Raw genomic sequence first — 16,777 nt, 5'->3', positions numbered from 1 at the left:
GAGGACAAGGAAGAGAAGGATCCCTCAGAGGCTCTAGGAGAACAAGGCACAGTCCCTTCCATTGCCTCCTCCTGGCCCTGGCTTCCCCGCCCCACCGGCTGCTGCCATTGCCTGCAGCACAGGTAGGGTCCAGCCTACAGCCCTACCTGTGCTGAGTGCCTCCTTCATCCTCACAGCACAGAAGGGCTGGCTTGCCTCGTCTGCGGCCTGCAGGGAGCCCAGCTCATAGGAGTTGAAGGAGATGCGCAGGAACGGTGCCATGTTGGGGCTTGCAGCAGGGCTGTGGAGACAGAAGGTGTGAGGCGGGCAGCAGGGACAGCCCTGGGAGGTGGTCAGGTAACCGCTCCCCCCAAGGGCTCCCACAGCACTGAATTTGGCCCACATGGTGCTCAAAAGGCACTAGTCCTAGTTGCCACCATTAAAATTGAGAAGTTTTATGTAAGACTAGATTGGTGGCCTCCCTGGTGAAATTGGAAGGTGCGACATCAGGCCTACTGGGCAATATCTGGCTGGCACTGCTCCCTTTGTTGGGCACCCCTGCCAGTTGACTCCAGTTCAGAGGCCCCCTTCCACTTCTCTCCGAATCCCATCTAGGTCCTGGAGGCGTGTGAGCCTGTGATTCCCATGTCATTCATTTGGGGAGTCAGTCATTCAATGCCTCCTTTAATACCCAATGGCTGTTACCTAGTATGTGCTGGCCATGGCACCTTGGTGCCAGCCACGATGGGCAGGACAGCACCCCTTCCTCCCTGTACCCTGCCCCACGCAGCCCTCCTTGGTTTTCAAAGTTTGGTTTTTGCTCATAACTACCCAGGCAGACAAGTAGGGCCAAGACAAGTAGCAGGGCCAAGATGATCACCCCCACTTTTCAATTTCAGATGGGAAACTGAAATCCTGAGGTTGAACCAGAACCCAAAGCTGGATTCTACTAATTAAGCACCCACTTTGTCTGGGATCAGGGTCATGAAAGGCCCCACCCACATCAGTGTGCTTGACACTTCTGAACCTGAGCTCCTTGGGGTCAGGCGCTCTCGCCTACCTGAAAGTTTGTCCGCACTTTCAGACTAAGTTTTTCCAACTATAAAACTACTTTAAGGTCGAATGTAACGCTGACTTTGCTTCTTACGCCACACAGGTTGGCCCCACACGCCCCCATTCCTCACAGTTCCTCAAATCGAGGATCACGACGGGTGGCCCTGAAGGTCTTTCGGCTTGTCCTCGTGGAGGATGCTCAGCTGTGCAAGCCCACAGGTGTACACTTGCACACCTGCACAGACACTGGTCCCGGGCCTAGGCCCCACAGGAGGGAGCTCCACAGCCGAGGCTGCAGGAATGCTCACTAACATTTATCCCCGTGTATACGTATTTGCTCCATCCTAAACATAAGCCAGCACGGAGGCAGACTGAGACACGCACCCCTACCCACACATGGGCCTGTGTGCACAGGCAACAGCCACCCTGGCCCTGGGACAGCTCCCCCAGCTCCTCCACATGGCCGCAGAGTACCAGCCAGGCCTGCTGGCAGCTCCAAGCCCAGATAAGCTCACAGGAAACACTTGACCTCAGCCTACAGCCCAGTCCGATGGCCCGGCCAGTCCTCTGAAGCCTGCAGCCAGAGAAGAGGGGAGGGACCATGCGGGGCAGACTCCACCACGTCCCCTGCCCGGGCCAAGCTCCTACTCAGAGGGAGCGAGAGTGGGTGTGTGAGCTCACGTCTGAGACCAGACAGGCCAGCCACAGTGACCCCTCAGCAGGCAGGGAGGGAAAGCCAGCTGTGGGCGGCTGCTGCTTCCTCCTGGGGCCCAAGCAGGCATGAGTGTGCAAGCTGGTGTTGGGGGGAGGGGGGCGGTATGTGTGGGTGTGACTGCACAGCCATGGAGATGTGTGTGCCTGTGAGGATGTGTGAGTGGGTGGCAGGTGGTGTGCACTCAGCCAACGTTGAAGTGGAGAGCGAGCTGTGTGGGCCTGGCTGGGAGCGTGCGTAGGAGCCTGGGTGAGTGTCTCAAACTTCCAGGCAAAAGGACATCATGCCCCTCCTGCCACCCTGTGTGGTCTGGGGGTCCAGAATGATCAGCAGGGCCCCTGCACAGCACGCACTTGCCATGTGTCTGCATCTGCATTCCACGGCCTGACCCCGGCAGACGTGGCTCAGCCTCATGCTTCCCAATAGGATAACCTCGAGACCCAGGTGGGGCCGTGATGAACTTCCCGAGTGTCTCAGAGGATGAGGGGACAGGTGGGCAGGGACAAAGGAGGAGCAGTTGTGCTGCAGGGGGCTGGGCTCATATGGGAGAGGGGGTCAGGGCAGCCCTGGGTGGCAAAATGACGGTCAAGCTGCCTGGGTATAAGATCCTATCACCCACACTGCCTTGGCTGTGGGACTCTGTGGGTCACTTGGCCTGAGTCTCAGTCATCCCCATCCTACAGATGAGGAACAGTCCCCTCGCTGCAGAGTTGTCACGATGATGAGAACTTGTATAGGACGAGAGCCAACACCAACCCCACAGCCTCAGGGCGGGGGCCTCTTACCACTACAACCCCTTCTTGCTAATAGCACCCCTCTTTCATCTGTGCACCTTCCCTCACCGCTTACAAAGTACACTCACATCCCCACCACATCCACTCCATGCCACCCCTGGAGCCTGGGAAGACGGTCCTGATAACTGACTCTACCTTTCGGGGAAACCAAGTCTCCAGGAACAGAGCTGCTCATCCTGGAGTAGCAGGTGGGCCCAACACCTACTGGCCAGCTCCTCCTCGGCCCTTCCCCCACCTCCCCTCGGGGCCCATTCCAGGTGGCCCGTGGGCTCCGGGTCACCCAGCAGGAGCCGTCCATGGACCACCCAGGGCTGTGAGGCAGAGACAGGATCATCAGCCTGCCCTCCAGCTCTGCAGCACACTCGGAGCAGTTGCTGTTCGCAGTCAGTTAGAAGCCACCAGAGGGAAAACCACAACCACAGCAGGCCCCAGTCCTGGCCCCAAACCTGCACAGCCAGGCCGCAGCACCGTGAGAGAGAGGACCCACGGGCTGCCCTGGGGCTACTTGGCAGTAATCCTAGCGTTAGGTCACCCAGCCCCAACTACCTAGGACTAAACCTAGAGCACGGGCCCCGGCCACGTTCTATCACCTCCTCCACCTCAACTGCACCGCCTGGACCCCCAGAGGAAGACAGGCACCACGAGCTGGCATCTTCTTCCATTGATGGCCATGTGACCCTGAAAGGGGTCTTGGGCCGCTGCACACCAGGACCCCCCTGCACAGCAGAGCCAGAGTTGTCCACCTACCTTGCAGAGCATCTGAACACTGGTGGGAAGGCCAGGGGGTAAAGTGACAGCACAAAAGCAAGGTGGGCCAACTATTTATAGCCCCCATGCAAATTGGCTCAGGCCCACAGGCCCCAAAGGAAGGCCATTGGCTCAACCTTATCCCCACTCTGCAGGGCCACGGAGGTGGCAGGGGTTGGACTCCACACAGGCCTCCATGGGGACCAGCTCCTTGGAGCCAGCTGAGGCCAGCCAGGCCTTTCCCAACTGCCTGTGGGCTCCGAGTCTCTACTCTCCTGCTTCTCTAGCCCACAGCAGGGGCAGCCCTGTGAAGCAGAGAGCTCCGGACTTGGGAGTCAAAGGGCCTGGGTGTGAATCAGTACACTCACTTATAAGAAAGATCATCCTTCTCTGAGGCCAACATACACCAGACCAACCTTGTAATGGCATTAGCTCACTTTATCCCTGTGCAGGTCCCAGAGGTGGATATTTTACTGACGAAGAAACAGGCCCAGAGAGGCTAAGTGACTTGCCCAAGATCACAGAGCCAGTAAGTGGTAGAAGGAGGATCTGAATCCAGGCCTGCCTGACGTTGCAGCCCACATTCTTCTGGTATGCCATGTCAGGAAGAGGAGATGAAGGGCAAGAGGGGGCAGAGGCAGAGACAGATAAAAGTGCAGGGAGCAATACACACAAACACACCCATGAGGACAAAGTAAACAAGAAGAGGGGTGAGGGGACCAGGAGACAGGTCCCCTGTGCTTGACCACCCAACCCCCTCCAGGCTGGTCCTAGGTCTGACCTTGGGGATCCCCCGCTACTGTACAAAGAGGGTGGTACAGACCCCTGAACTGCTACTTTCTCTCCTGACCCAGCTGTTTGGGACAGACTCCAGTTCTTAAAACCTGGGGAAGGTCTGGCTGCATCCCATCCCCAGGATATGAGGGCTTGCTGGCCCTGTTCCCCACCCTGCCCTAGACCAACAGCCCAGAGGTACGGAAAGGCAGGGCCGGGCCGGACCAGAACAGGCGGCCCGCTTCTGCCTGGGCAGCGGAAACCTTCTCCCAACCAGTCAGGGGCAGTGGGCAAGGCCGACCTCGAGGTGACCAGAGCGACTGTGCCAGTTGAAGCTCCTGGGGCGTGGAGGACAAGTATGCACATTACACATCCACGTGTGTGTGCGTGAGTGTGTTCCAGTACAGGAGGCAGGTGGGGTGCAAGGCCTGAGGGGCACTATCAGGAACAAAAACGCATTTTCTACAACAATCACATATACCTTGTTGACTAACGATTTTTTTTTTTTTTTTTTGCGGTACGCGGGCCCCTCACTGTTGCGGCCTCTCCCATTGCGGAGCACAGGCTCCAGACGCGCAGGCTCAGCGGCCATGGCTCACGGGCCCAGCCGCTCCGCAGCATGTGGGATCTTCCCAGACCAGGGCACGAACCCGTGTCCCCTGCATCGGCAGGCCAACTCTCAACCACAGCGCCACCAGGGAAGCCCTAACAATTTTTTTAGAGGTAAAAAATAAAACCCATCAAGCCAAAAATATCTCCCAATAGATCGGCCTTCAGAAACTGACATGTCCAGCTCCTCTTTGTACAGAGCGCAGGGGAACTGAGGACCGGGTCCTGCAATGAGGGTCCCCTGGCCCCCAGATAGGGCCGGGTCCCCTCCAACCTAGTCCTTCCCTGACATTTGATTCTGCCTCACAGGCCACAGGGTGATGCCTGCTGGACAGAGGAGCAAAGCAGGGCCCGAGAAGAGAGGCCTTGGGCAGGCTCTTGGGGAGAGTGTGAGAATGTAGAGGGGGGCTCCCTCACAAAGTCTGCCCAGGGAACAAGAGGAGGCAGGCTGAGGTCAAGCAAAGCAGGGGTGAGTAGGACGAGCTGAGGCCCCTAGTGGGTCTAGGGTCTGGCTCCCTTGAACAGACCCCTGAAGAGAGGGGGATACACCCCTCCCATGCAACCCTCCCCACACACACCCGCCCAGCCTGGGGCAGCCCCTGCCACCTGCCCACGGAAGGCCACCACCCGCTGCCGGTCAAGGCTGGTGGTGGCGGCAAAGCAAAGTGGGGCAGTGTCGGCCTAGGCCCTCTAGGGACACAGACCCTGCCTGGGGGGAGCTCCAGGTCCGGCCCACATCAGTCTTGAGGGATGAACGGAAGAAGGAGGACACAGGAGGCCCAGGCAGTGGGAGGGAAGGAGAGTGAGAGGCAGTGTGATTGCAGGAGGGAGCAGGGCTGGCCCTGGCAGGGTTGCAACAGGGCAAGGGGGCTGGGCGTGGCAGAAGCTGCCGGGCAGGGCAGGCAGGCGGGTAGCAGCTCAGCTGGGAGACTGGCTTCCCCAGATGGCCTTCCCAGACAGAAGCAAGTTAAGGAGGCCACAGGGGTTTCACAACCCAGGAAATGGGCTCAGCAAGAACAGGAGGTGGGGGAGGGGAAGGGCTAGCAAGACCCCCTCCAAGGCCCTTCCCCCAGGGCCTGTGCCCTAGCCCCCATGTCCTGGGAGAGGGACCAGCCATGGTCTCAGGTCATGGCCAAGTCCCACAGCAGGGGATGCTCCCCACCCCTGCTCTCCCCCAGGACTAGCACCTTATCCCCCAGCCAGACTCCTTCTCAGCCCCTCCCTCGCCCCACACAGACCACCCACTGCCATGGACTCTCCTCCCCTTGCCCAGTGACCTCCCCTACTACCTGTCACCACTCCCGGTCTTTCCCCAATCCATTCTTCTCACAGCTCAGAACCTCCTGGACTCCCACTGCCCTTGGAGAAGGCCCCAACCTCAGCCTGGCCCTGGCCTCCCCGCCACCTCAAATCTCACCCCTGGCTACTCTGTGAACACATGCCTCACTTTCCACCTTTTGCACAGGCTACTCCCTCAGCCAGAATGTCTCCCTGAATTCCTCCATATCCTTACAGATTGCTCTGAAGTCCAGCCCTTCCTTCCCCACTTGCCAGGAAGCCAGCTGCTCCTCTATCTCACGTGCCCCAGCAGGTCCCCTGTGCATGTGTCTGGGATCACACTCAGCAGAGGACCTGGGTGTCTGCCTGTAGCTCAGCCTTGTCAGCTCTGGCCACACATCTGACCGGCCTGGGGACATTCAAAACCTCCACTGCCGGCTGACCCGGCCCACTGATGGGAATCAGAGGTGAGGCCTGGGCAGCACAACTGAACGTTTTGCAACTGTCCTTCCCTCAGAACCAGTGAAACACCTGGCTTTTCCCTCAGGAAAACCCATGCCTGTGGCGACAAGATTCTGCACATGATAGGGTGGGGACTGTAGGTCTCGAAGGCCTAGCCTGGTCCCAGGTGACCCCCAGCCAGCGGGCGTCACAGTGACAAGACACACCAGGCCCATGGAACTCACAGCCCCACCGGGGACAGCCACATAAGTGTGTAATCACAGAGAAGATGACTGCTGCTCAGGCAGTGAGAAGGCCTGGGGTAGAATGGGGGCCGGAGGGGCCTGTCAGCCGGGGCGGGGGCGGGGTGGTTTGCCTTAGGAAGGGCTTCAATCTGAGAGATGCTCACGGTGCCATGAGCCCATCTGGCCAGAGGGTCTGGAAGGGTAACGGGGACAGGTCTTGGGACCCTGGCTGTCACTGGCTCACACTCACCCCTGCCCGTGTCGGGTGTAGGACCTGTGTGGGGCACAGTCCACAGCAGGCACAGGCCTGAGCCACTCAGCTGGCCCTAGGACTGGGGAAGCCCTGGGCTCAGCCAGAGGGAGGGCTCCAGGTACCCCTGAGGGGGGAACAAAAGTCCCTTCATGGCAAGACTGAGGACAAGGGGGCTCTGTGAGGAGCCAGGGTAGGGGGTATGTCAGGGCCTTTCCCAGAATAACCACACCTGTGTGCCCACACGGGCACACCCACCAAACCAAACACAGTTACACGTGGGGAGCCCTGACTGCAGTTGGACATACACACACAGCTGTAACCACAGGCACATACACAATCCTATGACAACTCAGTAACGCACACACCGAGAACGACACCCCTGCTCCCCGGCTCTCACATGTTGACAGACATCCAAGCCCACGCAGATCACACAGGACATTCATACCCTCACGCATTCACCAGCACAGAGAGATCTGTGTGCACACAGGGAGGCGCGAGCACACAGGCACACCGCCACTCCAGGCTGGCAGAGATCAACTCACAAGCCTGGAAGAACCCACACATGCCTGACTACGGTCTGCCACCAGAAAGTCCAAATGTAGCTTTTTCTCCTGCAGCCCGTGGGGCACAACAATTGGGGACAGGGGAGGGAAGGGCAGCAGGACATCAGGCAGGCTGGGCCTCCCCACTGAGGGAGGTGGAGAAAGTCCCTCCTGGCCTGGGGCAAAGTCCAAAGTGTACAAGGGAAGGAGTGGGCCGGTCAGGCTCATCGCTGGGTGGCCTCCCACTGCCTGAGGGGAAGTCAGTGGAGGTTGGGGACGAGGCTGGGGGCCACAGGTGCAGTCACAGGCCTGGTGCACAGGAGGAGGGGCGGGTGCACCCATGCAGGTAGAGCAGCCATGCGGGCACCCCACACAGCACCTCCACGGAGCTCCAGACTCACTGGGCAGAACCTGACAAAGAGAGGGCGGGTAATTCACCCAAAGCCACAAAGCCAACGGGGCAGACCCCAGGGTGGCGGAGAGGGACTCTCCGGTCCTAGCCCCAGAACTGCCCGTCTGGCCTCCCGCGGGACAGGGCACTGCTTGACAGAGGGCACGGCTCCTCCACCAGCCCCCACAGAGATGGGCCCGCAGTCCACTCCTCAGCCCCTCTCTGTGCACCTCCTTCTAGAGTCCCTGTGATTTTCCTGATTGTTGACAACAGCCTTTGTGTTTGAGAGACGGTGAGATGGCCATCTAAGGCTTTTGCCATCCATGCCCACAAGGTGAGTAGGGCCTAGATGATGCCTTCCCACTTTAGGGATCAGGAGAAAGCTGGAGAGAGGCAGGACCATGGTGTGCCATCTCACGGCGGGCAGTGAACACAGGAACTGGAGAGCAGGGGCTGGTTGTGGGCTGGACAGGTCTAGTTCAATGGGGTCTACCCTGGGTGCCCTGCGACCTTGGCCAAGGCCCTCTGGCGTCATCTGTGAAAGGGATGATCTTGCCCTGCCCAGGAGGTGGTGCTGAGTGTAGGAGCTGTACCGTCATCCTTATCAGCGCTGTCATCCTCACGCTGGGCCCTCTCCCCACCTGCCCCACCGCCCATTCCCAGCTGTCTGATAGCCACAGGGGCCTCCAAACTTCCTTGGATCAGTGGGTAAAGGGGCTCTCTCAAGCCACCCAGCCCTGTGGTGCCCTGCTCTGGTCTGTTGCTCTGGAAAGAGACCAGGCTGGGCAAAGACAGCTGAGTCCACTGGCAGACACCTGGCCAGCTACTGTCTCTCTCAGGACCTCAGTCTCCCTACGTTGACAATGGAGACCTCTCAGCTTCCTCCAGCTCTGATGAACGACCCCACAGTTCTCCTCCTACCTCCTCCCAGCCCCAGCCCACAGCAAGCGGACACCTGCTCCAGCCTCAGGCCTTGGTGACTGGCTACTCCACTGTGCCTGTTTACCCAACACAGCCATAGACATAATCCAAAGCTTCTGGGGCTGTTGTGAAAACAGCAGCTCAGCCACCACAAGCCTGCCCTCCTGGGCACCCTGGCAGGGACCTTCAAGGGACAGCCACCCCAGCCCTGTACCCAGGGCCTCTCAAACTTCCCCACCAAAGGCCTGCTGAACCCTCTCCTCCCTAGTCCGGGCTTTACGTGCTTCCTCTCGACTCTCAGGTTTCACTTTCAGCCCAGACCCTCCTGAACTCCAGGATCCCCAACCTCACCAAGCTCTGTAGGTGCTCAAACACATCCAAATGAGGCCTACTGATGTTCTCCACGCAAGTGCCCCTGTTCTCCTAGCAGCGCCAGCACTCAGGCCAGACACCCGGCGGTCGTTTCCACCTTCCCCTTCTTCCCAGCACAGCAAGGCTATCACTTCTGCCTCCTGTCCATCCCGAAGTCCTCTCTTTTCTCCATCACCACCCTATCCAGACACCATCGCCTTCTGCAGGTCTGCACCAGCCTGATCACTACCCTCCATCCTCTCCTCTGGCCCCCATGGTACCTCTGCCCCAGTGACTAGGCAGGTCTTTTAAGACAGTAAAGCAAGTCTTGTCACCCCCTGCTCAAGTCCCCAGTGTTTCCCATTTCCCTTCTGATGAGCCCAGACCGCTCTCCCCGGCCTCCTGGCCATACCCCGCCCTGCTCCTGGGCCCCAACCCCAGCGACCACTTCTGGTTCCCTAAACAGCCACGTTCCTTTCTGCTCACGAGCCTCTGAGCTCGCTGTTCCATCTTCCTGCTCCTCCCAAAACACACACTGGCTCTTTCTCATCATTCAGGTCTCAGATGGACACTCCCTGATCTGCCCATTTCACAGGTGAGGTGACTGAGGCTCAAAGTAGTCCAGTCCCTGGCTTGAGTACACAGCCAGGAAATATCAAGCAAGGATTTGAAGCCAGATCTGTCTGACGCCTGCAGAGGTCTTGCTCCTAAACCTTCGATGCCCTCGCTCACACTCCTAGCCGAGGCCCCTGCCCATCTCCAGCCCTCCAGGCTCCTGGCCCCCGCCTACCACACCGCCAGCATTACCATTCAACACCCAAGAACCCCAGCCCCTTGGCCCTGGATAGCAAAAGCCAAAGCTCAGCCCAACCCTCACTGGGCTGACCTTCTGTGTGTCCCTGGGACAGGCAGGTCCCTGCCACCAGCTGCTGCATGGCAAGGATGTATGTATGGATGTGTGTAAGGGGATTTCCAGCTCTCCCCACTCCTCCAGCCTCCATCAGCCCCACACGTCCGCCCCCTTCCCCAGTCCAAAGGCCAACTCCAAGGGTCCGAAGGGCAGGCAGGCTGGCGGGAGGGCTCACCAGCTACGCCCTCACCGCCAGCCTCAGCTTTTCCAAGCCTCATGTCCCACAAGGGGCCAGGGCAGGGGAAAGGCTTTAGGGAGGCCAGAGGGGGCAGCAGGCAGCTGCGGCCTGCCTTTCCCTTCCCTGCATCTGTTTGTCAGGAGATCTATTTTTCTCCCTTTGAAAGGGAGTGAGGGGGAGAAGAGCTGAGTGGGCACAGCTGTTCCACCCTGGAGTTCTCCTCTGAGAACGCAGAACTTATTGAAAACAACAGAACTGTCCCCACCCTGCAGCATTGCTGCTGGAGGCAGAGTCAAGACCCGGCTTCTCAGCCGCAGCCACTTGGCCCCGTGACACTGGGCCCATGCCCAGGCCATCAGATGATAATAATCCCATCATCAGTATCACCTGCTGTTCTTCGAACAGCTACCATGAACCGGGTGCTGAGTGCTTTATACAGCTAGTTTCTACTTCTTACACACGAACAGCATGCCAGGCACGGTCCTGGCTACTTTGCATACATCATCTGTTGTTTCCAGCACAACCTGGTAAAGGTGGATACTGTCATGGTCTCAGGTGTCAGAGGGGGACACTGAGGCACATGGTGTCAAAGCCACTTGCCCAGGTCCGTTCATACAGCTGCTTAGAGCTGCCTAATCCCAAAGATGCAGCCCAGCTGATGTCACTCACACACAAGGGGCCATCCCTGCCGGAGCTAATGCTCTGAGCCTCAGCTTACAGCTTGGAGGAAAAGAGGAGCTGGGGTCATGGAGGCTGCAGGGGACTCCGTGGCCTCTGCACCCCCAGCCCACTCCTTGAGTTTCTGTCCAGGCCTGGAAAGCCTGGCCGGTTGACCTATTCCACTGGCCAGACACTGCTCCTCTCGGAGGCAAGACTCGGGTGGAGCAAGCCACAGATGGAGAGCTGGTCAGTCCCACTCTAAAACCACTTCCTGGGCAGCCCAGAGGAAGTGAGCCTCCGGAAACACCTCGGACGGTCTCTCCTTGGGCCCAGGCCTTGGAAAGTGCACAGACTGCCCCAGGAGAAGTCCCCTGCCTGCCTCCCAGTCCCCAGGGCCCAGCAACTCCACGTGTACCAGACATGGACACTGCAGGGAACAGAGGAGCTGACAGGATCCCCCATCCGCCTGTGAGCACCTTGGCCCCGTGACCACAGGCAGCCCACTTCCTCCTCTGTGGCAGCAGCCACAAATGGTGCCAGCACAGCTGACATGGCCCCTCCCCTACATTTATCCCCCCTCCCCCCAGTGCCAAGCCCTGGTCAGCCTGGGGGCCTAGCCCAGGCAGGCAGGGTAGCTGGTGAATGCCTGGGAAGAGCTCACCTCCCACTGTGGCCCTGTCCCCTGGAGTGCCTGTGGTCACACAGCCACACCTCAAACCTCACCCTCAGTGCCAGATGCAAGCTGAGCTGTGACCCTGACCAAGGACCGCCCCCCCTTCCTGACCCAGAATGGGCACAGTGTGGTATGTGTGGGCAGGCGTCTGAGTGCACGGATGACTGGGTGAGCCTCTGTGTGCGTGTTTGAGCATGCCTGCGGGTGAGTCCATGTGAACACGTGTGTACGTGTGTGCGCATGTGTGCTACGTGTGCAGGCACTCATGCGTCTGCGGGTATGGGTGCCGAATGCGGCTCAGCTTGTCTCCCTGTGTGTGTTTGTATGTCTATGCCAGCGAGGTAGGTGAAGTTTGAGAGTAGAAAGTGGGCTGGCTTTAAGGCTAATTAATTGAACTTAGGGAATGAGGCTCAGTGGTGGGCGGGAATGGCCCCCTGATCTCACACAGCAGAGTCCCCCAGCCAGCCAAGGACACATCACCTCCTCCTCACCAGGTTTGCAGGGAGGCTGAATAAACAGAAGACCCAGCGTAGACCCTGCCCTTGTTCAGCCCCTCCAGGAAGTGAGGGCCCTGACCTCTTGCCCTCCCCTCAAGGGGGAGCCCGGCCCCCACCATCTATTCACCCCTGAGACCTGTAGGTGCCTGGCAGCCAGTAGGGGTGGGAGTGAGGGTTTCATCTGGGAGGACTCCTGGGGGAAGAACACCTTGGCCACCCTGAGCACCCTCCAGTGCCCCCCAGAATCCTGTTCACTGGACTTCAGACACTCAGTGGGTAACTCACACTTGCCCCTGTAATGCGGGCTGAAGGAGGCAAGTCTGGCGCCAAAGGAGGGAAGTTTTAGCTTTATAAGGGGCCTGAGAGAGAGCAGCCTTTCCCAGTATTCCTTAGAGACTCCCAGCTCACCCTGAATCTGGGGGCTGGCGATGGGGATTTAGAGCCTCTCCTCTGGCCCCAGAGAGACTGTGGAAATGGGGGAACTGGGGTGTGGAAGAGAGCTGTGCCAGGAGCTGGGAGACCTCGTTCCATTCCAGCTCAGTGTCCAACCCCTACAGGGCCCAGGGCAAACCTCAGTTTCCCTTCGTGATGACAAGGACAGCCTGAGGCAGAGAAAGGGGCCAAGGAAAAGCTGATACATCTACTCTCACCCTGGCTCAGACACCACCTCCTCTCGGCACCAAACCACTGGTGGGCCCCAGGCCTCTGAGCTCCAAGGCCAAAGCCTTCCCTGGGCCCGAAGCCAGTTCTAGGCAGGGAGCTCTCAGGGGCAGGGCCAATTGCTACCTGCTCTGGGTGCCCAGCCCCATACCCAGACCATGGGCATGTTGTATGTTCCCCCACTCCAGTCCCAGGGCAGAAGGGGAGGAGCCCAAAGAGGGTGGTCATCCCTGTACACTGTGCATCTGCCTAAGAGGACCCCATCTTACCTGGGGCTCCCGGCTCCCCTTTGTCCGTAGTCCTGGCTCCCGCTGCCACCACTGCCACACAACCACCACCAGAAGTAGGCCCACCGCCCTCACCTGGGCCAGTTCCTGGCAGACCTGCAGGAACAAGAGAAAACAGATGAGCTGGGAGGCGCCACCAAACAGGCTCTTCCCATCGGTCAGCCCCAGCGTGGCTGACAGAGGCCCAGCTCAGCCTCGTCTGGTTCTGAGACCTTGGTCTCTGTGGACGTGGCTTTCTCTTCTATGAAATGAGGTATTGGGCTTGACTTTTCCAGGGCACTGGCTATGTGTCCACTCCATGCTTGGAGTCAGAACACTATGTCTCAGCCCTTGGAGCATTCCCAGACTACAGATACAACAAGAAAGCTGTTACTAATCCTCCTGTCTTCAAGAGTCTGCCCTGTGGGCTTGGAGACCTAGGGTGCAATCAGGTACCACCGCTTTGTGGCCTGGGGCAATTCCTCTGAGCCTCAGTTTGTCTCATCTTTAAAGTGGGGAGACTACATCTCCCCAGATGGTACTGAGGCTCCAATGATGTGGTGTGCCAGCTGCTGTGCTGAACTCACACTGGGAGTGCCAAATGAATAGTGACACTTTTTTATTCTTTGTTTTGCACCTTCTAGTTCAGGTGATTCTCACATTACTGTTGTGCCCATTATACAGCTGAAAAAATGGAAGCCCAGAGAGATCCTAGAAGGAAGGAACAACAAAGGCAACAAGGTGCCCTGGGTCTCCTGGCTGAAAGGCCTGAGCACTTTCTCTGCAGGCCAGGCCTCCACAAAAGTTTCTCCTCCCCAGATGTGAGCCGCTCCTCCAGCTGAAGACCCCCATCATCACTCCCTCGGGGCTGAGGCATCCTCGAGCTTTATCTTTTTGTCTGTGCTTTAAGTTATTTCTAATTTTAAACTCCAATTAGCTGTGCTAGCTAAACGGTGTCAGTGGCCTGCAGTCACAGCTTCGAATCACCCCCACCACTCTCTCCCCATCACTGCTGCTGAGACTGGTAGGGGGTATCATGTGGGCTCAACAGGGCTGGATGCAGGTGGGGTCTCTGTCAGCCATCTTCCCTCCACAACCAGTCTGGTCAAGTGGATGGGAGGGGGCAAAAGATACATCACGGGCAGGAAATTGGGTTGGGACTATCTGGGCTTTTATTAGCTCCAGCTCCCAGGAGAACGGGGACCATACAGTTTGCGGGGAGGTGAGTGGTCACCAAACAAGACTTAGCATGTGCTGAGCTTTCACTATGGACCAAGGCTGTGCTAAAGGACCTCTGACACAGGACTTCTGGTCCTCACAACTTTCTCCACCCTGCAAATAAGGAAACTGCCTCAGAGAGGCCTAGTTCCCAGCTCTTGCTCTTAAAAGGCACAGTGTGTATTTGAGCCCAAATCTTTCCTGGGTCCAGAGCTCTCGGTCTCAGTCACAACACTGTGACCTCAGGTGTCTGTGAACTTGGGAGAGTGGAGGAAGGTGAGAGATGGAGGCTTTCCCCGTCTCCCCAGGAGCCAGGGCTGGGCCTGCGTGTATCATGTGCACATCCACACTCTCACAGCCTGCCACATGCATACACATATACACACACACACCAGGGCTCTCACCTTCCCTCCCAGCACTGCCACCCCAGGGCACAGGCAACACACACCTCGTGGCATCCCCTCCTGCTACTGACACCCACGCCCAAGCACTCTCGGTTCCCCACAATCACAATGACTCCCCAAGCACACATCCTCACAGTTTCATACAGTCAGACTGTGAGTCTCCCACCAGTCATACGCTCAGCCTCAGCCCCAGCCAAACTCCTGTCACACGCCAGAGCCCTCATACCACCCTATAGCCAGGTACAGCTGTCCAAACACCTCCACATCACACACACCCGCACAACTGCCTTCTATCGGCCTGCCCACCACGTCCCAGCTCAGTCCACGGCAGGAACGAGGAAACTCAAGGGACCAGTCCCCTCCCTCAGCGACTAGGTCAGTCTGGTCACAGCCTGGTCACAGCGGCTCAGTGGCAGAGAATAAGAACATGTAAGTGCACACACATACACACACTTATACAGACACACTCACACATGAGCCTGGTGGACTGACACTAACACTGCAGGCTGTATGTACTCATGACCACCAAAACCTACCCAGTGTACAAACAAGACCCTCCAGGCACATGGGGACACACATCCCAACACACAGAGGGGAGTCTGGTGACAAAGAACATAGTACACACATAGCTGCGGAGGGCACACAGAGCCTCAGGGCACTCAAAGAGGTATATACACATACACACAGGCAAGTCACACATGTTTAAAAGGACACAGAGGGTCAAGTCCCAGACCCGGTGACAAAGAACACACAAGGAGACACAGATACACAACATACCTACATGACAGATACGGACAACTCAGCAGAAGACAGGGTCCACGCACATAGGGTACGGGCCAGAGGAGAAAGGAACGTCGCTTCACTCACACCAAATCCTTCTGACCCGGTTCTGGTGGGGTTCTCAGTGGGGCTCTCCCCTCCCCGACAAGGACGAATGGAGGAGTTGGGGAAGTGCGGCAGTTCTGACGGTGCCCACCTCCTGCCTCTTCACCCTTTCCCTCCTCCGCCTCCTCCCCTCTCCCGGCTGGGCCCCCAAAGGGGTGGCATCTGGACTGGGAAGGGGCCACTGGAAAAGGGGGCTGGGGGGCGTAGGGGTGGGAGGGGAAGGGCAGGGGATAGTGTAGCATGGAGCCACGCCCAGCTCGGAGACAGACGGGGAGAAACACACAGAGACTGAAAGAAGAGAACGAGAGAGGAGGAGGCGCCGCGCCGGCTGGGCCGGGCAGGGTCCCAGCGGCGGGAGGCGAGGCCCAGCGGGCGGCCTGGCCTCAGCCCCGCGGTAGAAAAGATGAGGCGGCGGACAGGCAGGGGGCGGCGAGCGTGGCCGGGGGCGCCCCTCGCGGAGGACAGGATCTAGGGGGTGGCGGGAGGTGGACTGAGGGTGGGGTGATGGGGCGCAAGGGCAGCCGGATGGGTACTAGGAAGAGGCGGACGGGGGAACACTGAGGGGGTGGGGACGGATGGACGGACAGAGGGCCCCAGTAATTCGGAAGGGACGGTGGACCCTCGGAGGCGCGGGTAGAGAGGGCCCGGGAGCAGACGGACAAGAGCCCCTCAGCCCTTACCGCTGGAGAGAGGGCCAGACAGACGGACGGGGGCACGGAGACACCGGCGGGTCTCGGAGCGCGGCGGGACTTTCGCCGGCCGCGGCTCAGTTTCGGAAACGGGAACCGGAGCGGGGAGGGAAAGGGAGGGACGGTTCGCCCTCGGGGCAGCCCGATCCCACGTCCGGGCCCGGCCCTCACTCACCTCCGGGCTCGGGCCAGGCGCCAGGGGTCGCGGTGGCTAGAGTCTGGCTCTCGGCGCGGCTCCCGGGCGCGCGCGCGGATGGGGGTTCGGTGCGCACCCGACCCGGACGGGCCTGGTGGCCGGTGAGGTACCACCCGGGCCTCGGCGCGGCGGGCGAACGCCGGGGGTCGCTCAAGTGATCCCGGGTCCGCAGCCTCTAGCTCCCGCGCAGCGGCACACGGAAGTGCGAGGGGGCGAGGCGGCGCGGAGCGACCTCACCCAGGTGCCGGCCCCGGCCGCGGCCCCGCCCTGGGCCCGCCCCCACGAGGGCCCGCCTCCACCCGCGGCCCCCGGGGGTCTAGCGGCTAGGCTTTCCCTGGCCCGCCACTCAGTGTCTGGGCCTCTCCGCCCGCCCCGGCACCCCTCGCCCCCGCCCGCCATTAGGGCACTACCAGCCCTCAGAAGGGGCCTCATTTTACGGAGGACGCTGAGG

The 16,777-nt window shown here is 59.4% G+C and overlaps 1 protein-coding gene across 6 annotated transcripts in view; it reads right to left on the bottom strand.

Annotated features, from left to right (window-relative positions):
- PRKCD (protein kinase C delta) overlaps positions 1-16,548 on the bottom strand; it is a 33,662-nt gene extending 17,114 nt beyond the window's left edge. For 3 of the 6 annotated variants that reach the window (XM_073811237.1, XM_073811238.1, XM_033865140.2), the window contains exons 1-3: positions 16,306-16,543; positions 12,938-13,051; positions 147-280 (exon numbers count right to left, since the gene is read on the bottom strand). In XM_073811237.1, the coding sequence (XP_073667338.1) occupies positions 147-261 (115 nt within the window). In that variant the 5' untranslated portion in view covers positions 262-280; positions 12,938-13,051; positions 16,306-16,543. Of the gene's footprint in view, positions 1-146; positions 281-12,937; positions 13,052-16,121; positions 16,141-16,305 lie in introns of those variants that run through there. The other 3 variants (XM_033865141.2, XM_073811240.1, XM_073811239.1) reach the window with 3 other exon arrangements.
- Between the last annotated feature and the right edge of the window lie 229 nt (positions 16,549-16,777).

Source organism: Tursiops truncatus, chromosome 10 (assembly GCF_011762595.2).
Source record: "Tursiops truncatus isolate mTurTru1 chromosome 10, mTurTru1.mat.Y, whole genome shotgun sequence".
Taxonomy (NCBI): domain Eukaryota; kingdom Metazoa; phylum Chordata; class Mammalia; order Artiodactyla; family Delphinidae; genus Tursiops; species Tursiops truncatus.
The sequence above is the reverse complement of the archived record's forward strand: the minus strand, read 5'-3'. Positions and strand labels throughout refer to the sequence as shown.